The sequence below is a fragment of the Thunnus thynnus genome, chromosome 1, assembly GCF_963924715.1.
Source record: "Thunnus thynnus chromosome 1, fThuThy2.1, whole genome shotgun sequence".
NCBI lineage: Eukaryota > Metazoa > Chordata > Actinopteri > Scombriformes > Scombridae > Thunnus > Thunnus thynnus.
The window spans coordinates 4,553,552-4,568,378 of NC_089517.1; the positions used below are offsets into that span (position 1 = coordinate 4,553,552).

The 14,827-nt window shown below is 39.0% G+C and overlaps 1 protein-coding gene across 1 annotated transcript; it reads right to left on the bottom strand.

The window, feature by feature from the left end:
- Positions 1–1,462: 1,462 nt before the first annotated feature.
- rab11a (RAB11a, member RAS oncogene family) lies at positions 1,463–12,786 on the bottom strand. Its single transcript, XM_067601318.1, has 5 exons — positions 12,623–12,786; positions 8,423–8,618; positions 8,082–8,275; positions 7,357–7,437; positions 1,463–4,596 (listed from the first exon to the last, which is right to left on the bottom strand). Exons 1-5 carry the CDS (start codon positions 12,660–12,662, stop codon positions 4,460–4,462), a joined length of 648 nt encoding a protein of 215 aa, XP_067457419.1. The 5' UTR covers positions 12,663–12,786; the 3' UTR covers positions 1,463–4,459.
- Positions 12,787–14,827: the final 2,041 nt, after the last annotated feature.

A 14,827-nucleotide genomic window follows, 5' to 3' on the forward strand; every position in this document is an offset into this window, starting at 1 on the left:
TACTCATTTTGCAATACATACTTTTAATAAAGTACATAATAAATACTGAAGAATCAATGCATAAGCAGCATTTTATTATTGTTGCTGCTACAGAACTTTATAAGAATCAAATAAATCTGGGAGGTTGTGAGATGATTAATAAGAGGAAAGAAGTTACATAAATTTGGATTAATTTTTCAGAATTTTTCTCTAATCTTTGCTTTTTCTGTGAAATATTAGTTGTTTTTTTAACTCTTTGGGCCTCCAACAGTTATTTATTTAAAACCATTTGAGAAGACGAGAAATGTCAACTCAGATAATGAGACACAAATACACAGGTTTTTTTGTAAAGCTACAAAAGTTTGGTAACAACTGGTTTAATCTTAAATAATACAGTGTAATTTATAAGATTATTATGTTATTTCATGTAAAATCTTCATCTGAGAAGTAAAACTGTCAGATAAATGTAGTGGAGTAGAAATATAAAGTAGCATCAAATGGAAATACTCAATTGAAGTACAAGTACCTCAAAATTGTAATTGAGTTAATGTTAACTAAAAAACTTCCACTACTGTTAATAATAATTTACATATTTTATGCAGAGAAGCAGCTTCTGGTATCGAGAGCTGTGATCTTCTGGTGAAATGAACATACAGTAAACACTCTGCTGGTCAAAGGTTTTAGAACAATCCCCCCTTTTTTCACATTTTTATTGAAATTTAAGCAGTTCAAGTCCAGTGATTAACGTTACAGGATGTGAAGGTAAGCAGTGAACTGCAAGAGGTAAAAAAACAAAAAAAAGTTTAGGTTACCAAAACCTGAAATACACTGTAAATTCCAGCGTTATACATCTTTTAGGGATGAAGTAATGGGTAAACATCTCACAGCTTTTCTGCAGCAACGGACAAACAATTCCTACAAGTGTCCAAACTTTAACTTCCAAACCGTCTGTCTGTAAATCACGGAGGAGGAAGCGTGACGGTCTGCGGATCTTTTGCTTAGATCCAGAGTTGGTGTCTTGCACAGAGCAGACTGGTGACCCACACAGTCCCCCCCTCTGGTCTACATCTACATCAGAACTATCTTAGAAGAAAAGAAAAGACGATCTGCTTCAGATCATGGAACCAGTACAGACGTCGAGCTGGTTTGGGATGAACTGGACAAAAGGGTGAAAGAAACATTGCAAAAGGTGTCGACTGTGAATATTAAACAAAAAGATTCCGTAATTTCTTTTATTATCTCCAATTATTTGTACATTGAGACATTAAACTGTAAATTTCAATAAAAATTGAGGTATTCTAAAACATTTGACCGGTAGTGTGTGTGTATATATATATATATATATATATATATATATATATATATATATATATATATATATATATATATATATATATATATATATATATGTAAATACTGTTTATATAAACCATGTGTCAGCTGCATGACATCACCAACATTACAAGTAAGATACAAGCTCATATAAAGGTTTATGACTGGTGCGCTTTATTAAGATGAACTGATAACTTAAGATATAGACACAATTGTACAATTTATCAATCTGTACAAAACATAAAACCATTCATTTTGACCCCCCTCTCACATTTAACCCTCCAAATTCATTGAAATGACATCATTTCACTCTTACACGTTTACACTGGAATTACAGTCAGTTATAGAATTGTAATAAAAATATGTAAAAAAAAAAAAAAAAAAAGAAATCAAAACACACTTCTTAAAAAAAAAAAAAAACAAACAGAACAATGGAGGTACATGAAACAGGATCAGAAATCATAGTTTCAGAATAAAAAGGAATCACTTCGACTTGTCCGGATTGCCAGCTAGTGAGTCTGGAGAAGCTCGGCTGGCGGCGCCGTCTGTTCGAAGAAACGCCATTGGCACTGCCAGCCAGGCTCATACACACACTCCAGAGCTACCAATCTACCCTCTGCCTCTAAACACACACACACACACACACACATACATACAAACACACACACACGCACGCACACACACCAACTTCAGGCATTGTATATGTCCGCTAACACCGTCACACACTTACACAACTATAACCTGGAAATTCAACAGACTACACACTCTGGAGTTTTTTTTTAATTAGCTGGGAGGTTGTTAGCGAGGCGTCTGCCGGTTTACACGCTGCACTGGACACAGAATTAGCTTGTTAATAAAGCATGTCGTCGTTCCTAGCTAGCCAAGCCTGACCCTCGGCAGATTTCATGGACAGTAATGAGACAATGTAAGCTACGTAAGGCGGGATACGACGTTGACGTTGCGGTCGTACAGAAAAGCCATGCATTGTGTTGAAGTCAGAGGCAGCTCGGTGTACGTAGGCTTTATGTGACAGGGACGACACAGACGTCTGCTCTTCTCCCCCGACGGGAGGGGGAGGGGGGGCAGACGACGAAGCTTGGGTGTTTGGTTAAGGAGGAGGAGGCGGATTATGGTGGTTAAGTTGTTAGCGGGTGAATGGGAGGCGGTGAAGGAGGCACTGTGACCAGACGTTAGCAGGAATGTGTTTGGCTTTTTTAATAAAGCTGAACAAAACACACGCCGTCAAACCTTTTATTCCTGCCAGTTGGAATACTGAGGATTTAAAGGAAAGACTTTGGAGACTCGGCGTATGTTCTGCAGTGTTGAACGTTATATATTTTGGTTTTTTGAAACAGTCAAATATGACAGAAGAGGTCCAGATTCTCCATGTGCAGTAAAAAAAAATCTAATCCCAGACAAGAAAGCATGTTTACTAGAGCAACTATTAAGGGTTCAGTGCAAGATTTTTGACAATTTCACGCTCATGAAATCTAACTTAGTGAGTGAAAGACTTTTTCTTACTTTCTCAGTGCGTCTTAACTACGGTTCTGTGGTTACATGCAAAGCATAATTTTTTTTGATTATAATATTATTGAGTATCATAGAAATGTCACATGAGAATACTACCTCAGTTACCTTTGCTGTTTTTTTTAAAATTCCTTCATTTGCTATAAGAAGTGCACTAAGAGGAAAAAAAAAAATCCAAACAGCCATGTACTAGTTTCTGCATAGTTGTAGTCAAATATGTTTATAATAATGAATGCATACTGTGTTCCTAATGTTGGAGCGGGGGGAAAAGCCCGATGGATTAACGCTGAACTTCAATCTGAACATCCTTCTCGGCATGAGCAGCGTCTCTGCGTGACGCCGCGCCGAGACTTTAAAGTAGCGCGATGTGAAAATCCGAACGTGCGGGAGTCGTGTTCAGCTTTCATGATGACAGCCTTTATAAAAAAAAAAATTATATATATATAACACACACACCCCTCGGAGGCAATGATAGTGTTCCGTATAGAGTCCAGATCGAGTCTCTCTCGCCTGATAAAAACATGCAGCGCAGCAGAGTTCCATCTTTTAAAAAAAAAAAAAAAACATGCAGAAAAGCTGCCCCCCCCCCCGAACCCGCCGCCTGCTGTAAACACGGCGACAACAACTTCACGAGGCTGCGCGCTACATGCTAATGCTAGCTCACACCTGGCCCTTTTTTCTCTCCTCCCCCCCCTCCCCCCCCCCACCCCCCAACGGCACAAACTGAAGCTCTGCAAATGCGAAAGGTTCTACGTTTCACTAGCGTCATATTCACAGCAATCAGATCAGAATGGCATGACACTACCGCGACGGAGCACACGCGTCTACACTGTGCCCGATACATCCACATGGTTTCCAAACAGTACATTGCACTAAAGAGGAGGAGAGGAAGAGGAGGAGGAGGAGGAAGAGGAGGAGGAGGAGGAGGGAGGGGGGGGAAGCCTAAAAATGACAGACAGCTTGTATAGAGGAATACACTTCAGAGCAACTTTGATGTGCTTTAAATTCATATATACCTAATAGTAGATATATGATACAATACAGAGAAAGATCATAAAAAAGTGAGAAATCAACAGGAGCACAAAGTATGAAGAAAAAAAAAAGAGAAGAAGAAGAAAACAAATCACATTCATATATTAAGACATTTTTGTGACATGTCAGCGCATCTACAGTAATGAAATCTAAAGTGATATGAAATGCCTGCTGCCTGCTGTCCTGCAGTAGCCTAAAGACAGAGGGGCTCTGCTTGGGGGGCCACCCCACGCGGTGACTTCTTATAACGGGGTTTATTTACCTGGGGTAGGGAGGGGAGGAGGAGGAGGAGGAGCAGGAGGAGGAGGGGGCTGGGTGGGGGGGGGGCAGGTACAGGTAGGTGCAGAGTTCGGGTCACAGCCTTGAAGCTGTGGCTCGTCCCTCCCACTCCACACAGTACACCGAGGCAGTCTATTTTCTGAGGGGGGGGAGGAAGAAGGAGGGTGAGTGGTGAGTCAGGCAGCTGGGAGCTGGGTAGAGGAGGAGGAGGAGGAGGGAGGGAGGGAGGGAGGCAGGACTGTGGAGAGAGAGAGGAGGGGGAGACAGGAGGAGGAGGAAGAGGAGGGATAGCAGCAGATCCAGGACTGGGCTAGATGTTCTGACAGCACTGCATCTTTGGTTTGTTCTCGGTGGGCTGCACCTGGATGTTGACCACGTTGTTGCTGGGTGACATGTCGCTCTCCTGGCGCTCCGACATCTGCTTCTGGGAGACGATACGGTAGATCTCTGAGGGGAGAGACGGAGGAGACCAGAAGAAACGTCATGTCGTTTATATTCTTTCTACCACGATTAGTTGATTGCAATAAAAGCTTCAAACGTGAACCTCTGCGTTCTGTTCCAGAAGTAAGAAAATCTTATTTAAATCCCGCTGACATTTGTATCTGTACTAATAAGTCAGAATGCAGCTTTAGAAGAGAGTCTTTGTCTACATTATATGTTTAGATGAGGACGGCAAATTTTTCAAAAACATCCAAATATCGTTGTTTATTCAGTATTTATGTTTTTAGCGGCCCTGGACGTTCAGAAGCTCCACAAATAAAGTCTGATGATGTAAGTACCAGCAAATAATTGTTGTTTAAATTTGTTAAAATCGTAAAAAGTTTGAGCTTTTAAAGGTGCAGTGTGTAGGATTTAGTGGCATCTAGTGGTGAGGGTGCAGATTGCAAACAACTGAACAGCCCTCCCTTCACCCACGGTGGCCGCGAAACTCGCAACAAAGTGTTTGGTTTGTCCATTCTGGGCTACTGTAGAAACATGGCGGTGCAACATGAACGGGGACCCACTCCCTATGTAGATATAAAGGGCTCATTCTAAGGTAATGAAAATACAACGATTCTTATTTTCAGGTGATTATAAACTAATTATAACATACTTATAAAGCCACTAAATTCTACATACTGAACCTTTAACAGCAGCTGCTGGAGTGGAGCCGAGCGCTCTGAGGAGAATATGGAAACACGCTTCATTTATTTCAGCAAGACAGATGAAAGAGACGCTGGATGAGAGCTAGAGGCCAGACAGGAAGTGACGTCATGACTTCAGCTCTCTATTTAGCTTGAAACGAAGTGCCGTCCGGGTTCACAAACGACGAGGACGTGTGCGGAGATGATTTCTGTTTCTCTCCGCGGCTGCCCGGTGACTGACAGGAAGCAGATTGTGATGTGACAAAAGAGTCACAGTGAACGTTTTCTAATTATGCAAAATATCAAAAACCATTAAAGCAGGAACGTCAGACTAACAGCTGAGCTCAGATCCAGATGATGAGTTTACTGTTAAATGTGAACACAAATTAACTTTATTGAACAAACGGACTTTATTAGAGCATCAAAATTGGATTATTAGGCTATTTCACTTGTTTCCCTTTTCTTTAATTTAGTTAATTCCAAATAATCTAACAGAAAGGTACAAAAAAAAAACACATCTGGACATTCAACATACTTATAAATACATCGAGTTCCAGTTCACTCACACCATCAGTTATTGTGCGTAGACTGAGGAAAGCCTGAACGTGAAGCACAGACGGTTTCGAGAAGAGGCAGAAGATAAGTGATTAGTTTTTTTTCCTGGAGTTTAATATAGCTGCCTTCTGTCAAAGCCGCTGTTCTCCACAAACACTCTCTAAACATGCAGAGCAGAGCAGCATGACTCACCGGCACCAATTAATCCACAGCTGAAAATAGTCCTCCACAAATGAACCAGGTTGAATAACATTCACTAAAAACTAAGAGTGTCCAGCTGTTCTAGGAAATTACTGAGCCTTTTTAAAAAAGATGAAGCTATAAATTTGTGGCCTTTTTTATTAAAGATTTACGTACAAAGAACAAGAAGAAAAACATGTTTTTGAGTAGTAAATGTCACTTCCTGGTCAAGATTCTTAAAACTGTAACATCTATTTTCACTTAGAATAAGTTTTTACTATTTTCATTGCTTTTTTGATTGTTATGCACCGCAACACAAAGACAGTTCTTGGTAATAAACCTGTTTCTTGTTCTAAACTGACTCAGTAATCAGTTGAACTAAACGAGGGCGTCGAGTTCACTGAACTTCACTATCTGACTCTGTGGACAGAGATAATGTAGAGACACTAGCAGGACCATTAGCACACAAAAACATACAACAGCATTATCTTTGCAGTTGTTCATCTCTTCACTCCTGATAACAAAAGGTTGTTTTTTTTTGCCACTCCTACAAAGATAAGCTGTTCATACATTACATTATGTAATGAGGTTAATCCAGTGCTGCTGTGTTTCTGTTTGTATCTCTCCCAGCAACTCAAGTTCACTCACCTGACTTTCCTCTCACTGTAATCACCCTCATAAAAACCAAAAGCTCTCTGATAACAAAGACACCTGTGACAACGACACCTGTGTATCGTTTCCTCAATAAACTTGTTAATGTGTTTAGAGCCGAGGCAGCAGTTACTCTTATAAATGAGCACACGTCTTGCTGTGAGAACTCGGGTTGGGATGTGACGATGTCCACGGTGAAACATCGGAAGGGGGATAAATTACTCACAAAGCTTTTATTGCACTTACAGTAACAGTCGATACTTATTCTGATGAGAGATGCTACGATTATAAACTGACTGTCTGCAGCAGCAGCAGAGTCGCTGCAAAAAGCAGCAGAGTGAGAAGTCTGTTCTCCGTCCTGCTCTCTGCTGTAAATGAGCGTAGCGCTAGCTGTTAGCTTGCAGCTACTCTCATGTCTGCGGGTCTCTGTGCTTGTTTTCGGCAACAACTCTGACGGCAACTAATAACTAACTAACAACTAACTGCCTTACTGTAGGTGCAATAAAAGCTTTGTGAGTAAAAAGCCAATAAGAGTTATTTAATCGACGCATAAGATGGATAGACGATGTTACGATGCTAAAGCCTCAGTGGTTGATGACTGTCCATCAGCCCAACACTACTAACAGGAATCTTTACACACACACACACACACACACACACACACACACACACACAGAGAGAGAGAGAGAGTACACACCTGTCAGAATGGTCTGGAAGGCCGTCTCAACGTTGGTGGAATCCAGAGCCGATGTCTCCAGGAAAGATAAACCGTTCTTCTCTGCGGGGTAAAGTTGAGCAACAGAGCGCGTATATCAAATATGTGGCATTCCTCAGATAACAGGCCGGTCTGACCCGCTGCACACAAACATCTCAACCACAGTGTGTTACACAAAAACATCTCACTACAACAATCACTTCTATGCATTATTACAAATCATTCAAATTAATTTAATTTCTTTACTTTACTGAAGACGTCAAGACACTAGAAACACCTGATGATTCACCTTTTTCCTTTAAATCGCTTCTTTAAACTCATTTTTATCAACTGGCCTACTAATCATTTGTATGTTTCTTATCTTTGATATCTTATTACTATATTCTTATACTTTGTTCTTTTGATTTTCAGCCTTCGCTTTTCTTCCTGTACCTTTACATTTGTTTTGAGAAGTGTCAGTTTTGTAGTTTTAGACACTCTAAAGTTGTTTTGACAAGTTATTTAAGTTGTTTTTAAGATGAAATATTTTTAAAAACTATGACATTCATGGGTTTTGTCATCGCATTTCTTTTTAATTCTGATTTTATGTTAATCTGTTTTACGTTGTTTTTCTGTAACTGATTGTCGCTGCCTGTCTCGGCCAGGACGCTGGGAAGTTTTCTCATTAATTAAAAGGATAAAAAAATAAAAGCAGAACTGAATCTTACCAGCGAAAGCCCGGGCCTCGTCGGTGGGAACGGCTCGGAGGTGACGCAGGTCGCTCTTGTTGCCCACCAGCATGATGACGATGTTGCTGTCGGCGTGATCTCTCAGCTCCTTCAGCCAGCGCTCCACGTTCTCGTAAGTTAGATGCTTGGCGATGTCGTAAACCAGGAGAGCCCCCACCGCCCCGCGGTAGTACCTGCAGGAAACGTTTCGTTTCATCATCATCATCATCACACAACTCTCATCAGAGCCAGTGGTCAATGAATTGACTAAACATTTCAGCTCTACTGTGATTTATGACACGTATTAGTGAATTAGTGTATTGCGGCTGTACTACACTCACGCTGATGTGATGGCGCGGTAACGCTCCTGGCCGGCTGTATCCCAGATCTGAGCCTTCACCGTCTTGCCGTCCACCTGGATGCTGCGTGTGGCGAACTCGACTCCGATGGTGCTCTTACTCTCCAAGTTGAACTCATTGCGGGTGAAACGGGACAGCAGGTTACTCTTCCCCACGCCTGAGTCACCGATGAGGACCACTGAGGAGACAGAGATAAGAAACCCAGATTAACATCACCTTCAACAATCACGTCTTATAAAAACATTCCTTAAATGTCCACTATCTAATCAATTTCATAAAAAAATGATACCCGTTAGATATTATAGCTTACTTACTGTTCATACATGTTATTATATTACACATGTATGTACTGATCTCACTTTCTGATCACTTAATTTGACATTGAGAACTTTATCGCTACACATGATCATTATTTACATTACGTACGACATATTGTGTGTAATTTGCTGCACTTAGAGGTGCGACAATTAGCTATCTGATTAAAAAATTAGTTGATTAATACTTTTTTTAACAATTCTTTTGATATTAATGTCAATGTTTTAAGTCATTTTTCAAGAAAAAATACCAAACATTCTCTGGTTCCAGCTTCTTTTCTTTGTCCTATGTGATCGTAAATTGAACATCTTTTATTTTGAAAATATTTTGTTTTGAATATCTTTTATTTTGAAAAATCTTTTTTGGACTGTTGGTCGATAAACAAGCAGCTTGTTGATTTGCTGAAGACTCACTCTGGGCTTTAGGAAATGATGTGTGATGTGATTTGATTAATTGTGAAATTAATCAGCAGATTAATGGATGACATTAATGTTCTATTATTGATGTCACAATCAATTAGTGACAATATTACCTACTTACTGTTCTGAGCAGTATCAGTACCCGCATGCATCTATTTTTTATACCTGGTGCTTATTTATACTTTTTATTATTTCAAATTTACACATTTTTTTTCTCTAGATTTTCATTTTCATAGTTCTTATAAAATGCCATCTTTGAGTAATGCCTGGCAGCTCCTTAAATAGGCTTGTTCAGAGAATTTAATTGCCCAGATTGACTCATCAGCTTAGAACCAGAGCTGCAACGATTTTGATAATAAATCATCTCAGTTATTATTCAACAAAAATGCCAAATGTTCTTTGTTTCAAGCTTCTCAAATGCAACGATTTGCAGTTTTTCTTTGTCATACGTGACGGTAAATGTTAGATTTTAACGTTTTGGACGGTTAGTCAGACAAACAAGCAAACTGAAGACGTCACAATTAGTCAAGAAAATAATTGGGAAACAATAATGAAAGTACTCGTTAGTCGCAGTCCTGCTATGAACCAGTTCATAGTTCTCATTTATTTATTGACTTCCAGCCGTTATCAATATGAGCTTATCCTGCAGGAGGGTTGAAGTCAATCTGAGCTCACGTTAGATGAGAAGCTCAGCAGTTTATCACAGTGCTGATATCTAAATGTTTAACATGTGTGTTACAGTATCAGCAGATTGTTTATGTATGACTGAACAACTAATCGATCAATCGAGAAAATAATCGTTAATGAAAATAATCATTTGTTGCAGCCCTACATCTTACCTAGTGTTACATGATAATTACAAGTTATTCTACATATCCTAACATTATAGCTAACACCTAGGTATTAATAATAAAGTTTATTTACATAGTACGTATCAAAATAATCAAATTAAATGACATGGCAGATATAAAAAGACAAAAGGATAGAATAGAATGCCAAATACACACACAGTCCCACATATATATCATTACAAACAAATATAAATAAATCCATGAATAAAGATTACAATAAAGCCGTACGATAAAAGTGAGTTTTCAGAAGCGACTTAAAAGCAGATACTGAATCTGCCAGTCTGAGATAGAAGGTATATATATGTAAGTTATATTAAAATGTAGACAGACACCAGTAGTTTGTTTACTTTGACATTTCAGTAACCTTATTGTTTACTAAACCAAGCTATCAACAACTATCTGACACTTAGCCTAGTCAGGTAGCTACATGCGGCACTGTATCTTCCTTAAATTTATATTATACACTTTGGTATCGTTAAAAGGCGAGTTCACAATTTTTCAAGTCTTTCTTCAAACAAGAGTCAGTTGACCAAATGAACATTGAAATCGGATTTTCTTGCTGTAATTTACAGTCACTTGTTTCTCTGGGAAGGTTTCTATCTGCAGGAACTCTGTGCATCATCTGCCAGCGTCAGTGTGGTTGCTGGAAGGTTTTTAATGCCTCAGACTGCTGCTGTTTCTCAGTCCAATTCTAGTATTAAAGGTCCCTTATTTTATACTTTTCCGGTGTTTTACTTGAAGTCTTGATATTAAAAAGATATCATCATCTCCTCTTTTAAGCTTCTCTCTGGAGCTCCACTTAAAACAGGCTGTTTGATGTCTGCTCAATGCTCCTCTCTTCTGATTGGCTAACTGTTTTCAGACGCACGCCCAGGCCATCCACAGGTAACAGATTGTAGCCTAGCCTTTAGCTAGGTAAAACTCACCGCTAAATTGCGATGGCCACCGCTGAGGATAATGTTAACCAACCTTTGGAAGGCTGTGTAAAGACAAATTTGCTTCCTGACATCCAACAACTATGCAGTGTTTCCTCCACTACTGTCTCTCCTCTGCTCCGCTCCCTGTGTGTGTGGGGGGGGGGGGCCGAGCCCCGCCCTCAGTGAAACACAGAGAGCAGAGCAGAGGAGAGAAACCAGTGCGAACATAAATGACCATAAGACACAGAAGAGACTCTCACACTGAGCTGACATGAAACGAGTGCACATAAATTAGGTTAATAACATAAATTAATATACTTTATTTCTTTCAGGAGGGGCGAGCGACCCCTCCAAGACAAATGCTGAGCGTATAGTTGTGACATCACAGCCTTACAGAAGTCCACAGTTTCTGAATACAGGCTGTGTGCATTTCTCCCTGGACTGAGCATTTTGATACTTTCACAGTATTTATATAGCATCTACACCAGCTTTATATCAAAAAAGAACTGGAAATCTCCCTTTCTACAATATGGGACCTTTAAGGTTGTATTTTTAATTTCTCTTCATTGTTATTTTATTCATGATTTCACTATTTTATATTAACTATCAAGAGGTTGTGATTGATCTGTCTGTATTATTTGTTTTTACGTTGTTAAGTTGCTGCCTGTCTTGGCCAGGACACTCTTGCAAAAGATATTTTTAATATTAATGAGGTTTTAAATTGTAACATAAAGGTTAAATTACAACATTTTTTTAAAATACATCATTCCTCCTGTTCATACTGACCATTAGAAGATCCCTTCATAATGCATTTACAATGGAAGTGATGGAGGACAAAATCCACAGTCCTCCTTCTGTGCAAAAAATTTATTTAAAAGTTTATCTGAAGCTAATATGAAGCTTCAGCGTCCAAATGAGTCAAATCAACTAGATGTCTTTCAACGTTACAGTCTTTTTATTGCCAAAGTCCCTCTTTTTGTTACTATACTTCCACCGCAGCTCAACAGGGAAACACTGTCCGAGGAAACACAAAGAGGGAATTTGATGCTAAAAAGACTGTAAATGTGTCAGATATCCACTTGATATGACTAACTCAGACTGCTGAAGCTGAATATAAGCTTCACATCAACTTTTAATGTGGATTTTGGCCCCCATCATTTATACTGAAAGCACATTTGAAGAGGAGCTTTTAATAGCCAGTATGAACAGCAGGTTTGATTACAGCGAGGAAAACCTCTTTCACTGTTCATATAGACACCTGAATGCTGTTTAAAGACAAACTTGGACCGCTGTGAACCTATCCTTTATCGGTCCTGCCCGCTGGGCCGGTGGTACCCCGTGAAGATGACGTGTTAACGGTTAACGGTTAGGTGTGTCCGCCGCTGAGCTGCTCCGCGCCCACTGCTAACACGCTAAGTGCGAGCTAACGGTCAGGAGGCCCGGTCGTTTAACGATAACTAACATGAGGTGATGAACTAACACATATCTTTAGCTCACATGTTTAGAGAAGGGTTGTTCCGTGCCGTGGAAATTAATTAAACCTGCTGACATTTTCCAGAAAGCTCGGTGAAAACCGAGCAGAGCACAAAGGTTAGCGGCGGCTAAGTTAGCATAGCCTGACAGTTAATCAGCTGGCCCGTTTCGCCTGACAGCTAATAATGAGGAGAAAAAAGCTTTTACCTTTGAACAAATAATCATATTCGTCATCTCTAGTGCCCATCGTCTTTTTGAGTAATGGTTAGCCCAAGATTTAATTAGTTTTAATGACAGGGAGGCGATACTGTATTTTCCTCTTCCAACGGGAATCTGTTTGGAAGCCGTACTTCCGTAATTTCTTCTTCTTCTTCTTCTGTGGCAGCTTGATGGCAGCACACACAGACCTCCGACATCTAGTGGTGAAAAAGAGGAACTGCCCAACACGTCTTTATTGAGATTCAAGTGTATAAGACAAATTGCCTGGGGCCCAACCAACTAAAAGGGCCTTAAACAGCTATAGATTTATTATGATGTTTAGATATGAACAACATTGTATTATGTTACTATTCTAACTCATTATACCCCCAAAATAACTTACAAAAGGCCCCAATAAAGCACTTAAAAATTAAATATGCAACTGTATACTTCTACTTCAGAGGAAAACATTGTACCACTGCATTTACCTGACAGATAAATGTTACTGGTTATGTTGCAGATTCAGATTTTACTCACAAAATATAACAATTTAAATATGATGCATTATTATTCATGAAACTATGCAGCATTATATAAAATAGTTAGAATTAAAAGCTCCACCTTGAACAGTAAATTTAAGTGCATTGTGCTGATAACACCTCTGTTTTACTCTTCACTTTTAAGTAAAAACTTGAATGCAGGACTACAGGAAATTATGAGTACTTCTACTCCCAATACCAGCATTCCCAGTCTCAATGGGCCTTATTCTATTTATCTACACGTTTATTTTTATGTAACGATCAAAATCTTTGAGCATTTTTATAATAACACAATAAAAACATATTGCAGTCAAAGCATTTTCAGCATTTGAATGCAGTTTGTTCCGCCTCTGTATTCCTGAATGACCAATAAAAAATGTGAACATGAACTAATTCATGCTATATACGATATCAAAGTCCTTTATTTATCTCCAACAAACAATTAAAGGTCCTTGAACAGTCCTTTTATCACAGAACAAACAAATAAATACACCAATAAAAAAACACTTTTTTCATGCCGGACATTTACTTGTAATGGAGTATTTTTACATTGCTCTTCTGGTACTTTTACTGAAGTAAAGGATCTGAATACTTCTTCCACCACTGTGTCTCACTATGTTTGGTATCATTTGGAGGGACATCCTCGGCTTTCATGAGTCTGTCTGGCACAACAGAGCTCCGTTGAGCTATTAAAAGTCTCAAAGACATACATTTTCCCACAATTTTCATCTAAATTATGGTGTTTGTTTTGGCACTGTGACAACTACCAACATCACAGACACATAATTTAAAAAGCTGAAGATTCACTAGATTGCAAGGATTCAGAAAATTTATAATTTGCCCATAGTGCTAGGATGATTTCAGTCCTGCAGTTAGAGGAATGTGTTCACTCCCTGCACTACACCACCCATTCAGCCAATCAGGACAGACTCACTTTTCCTGGTTCAGGTTATATAAATGACATGACCACTGTTTCCTAATGTGGAATTCACTTTCAATGACTTAAAAAGCAACACAACAATGTATTCAGTCATTATGAATTATTAATTAATTAGCACTAGTGTGGAAAATTCAAAATTCAATAAACATTTTTAGAAAAAAGCTGTTAAAAAGCTGCTTGGACACATTTGCATTATGAATACAGAACTTTTACTTGTAGTGAAGCACTTTTATAGTGTGGTATTGCTACAGTAGTTTTTACAGACAATACAGATATCATGTTTCTGCTGTTTATTCTAAATATATTGGAGCTCCTTGTACCAGAGATGGAAATGTGTGGACGACTTCTGCAGACAGGACTGAATGAGACCATGAAACCATCTAATACACCTTTTTCACAGCAGACATTTGTAGGAAAAGCACAAGTTATAATTGCGAATAGTGACACGAGCTTCCCAGTGAGTTTTGGCTTCTTTTTGTTTCATTTCTCAGGATTTAAATATGTGTGAGATGACTAGGGCTTCAATTTATTTTAATTATTGATTAATCTGTCAATTATTTTCTAGATTAGACAGGTTCACAATTCTTCTAGTGTGTCTTAAAACAACAGTCAGGTGTCCATATGAACAGTGAAAGAGGTTTTCCTCACTGTAATCATTCCTTCTGTTCATACTGGCTGTTAAAAGATCCTTCAAATTTGTTTTCAATGTAAGTGATGGAGGCCAAAATCCACAGT

Coding starts and splice junctions, on each gene's coding strand:
- rab11a (XM_067601318.1), bottom strand. CDS start 12,662: ATGGGCACTAGAGATGACGAATATGATTATTTGTTCAAAG. Junction 8,276..8,422: donor TACCGCGCCATCACATCAGC/GTGAGTGTAGTA, acceptor CGTTTCCTGCAG/GTACTACCGCGGGGCGGTGG. Junction 4,597..7,356: donor CTTCCAGACCATTCTGACAG/GTGTGTACTCTC, acceptor CTCTCCCCTCAG/AGATCTACCGTATCGTCTCC.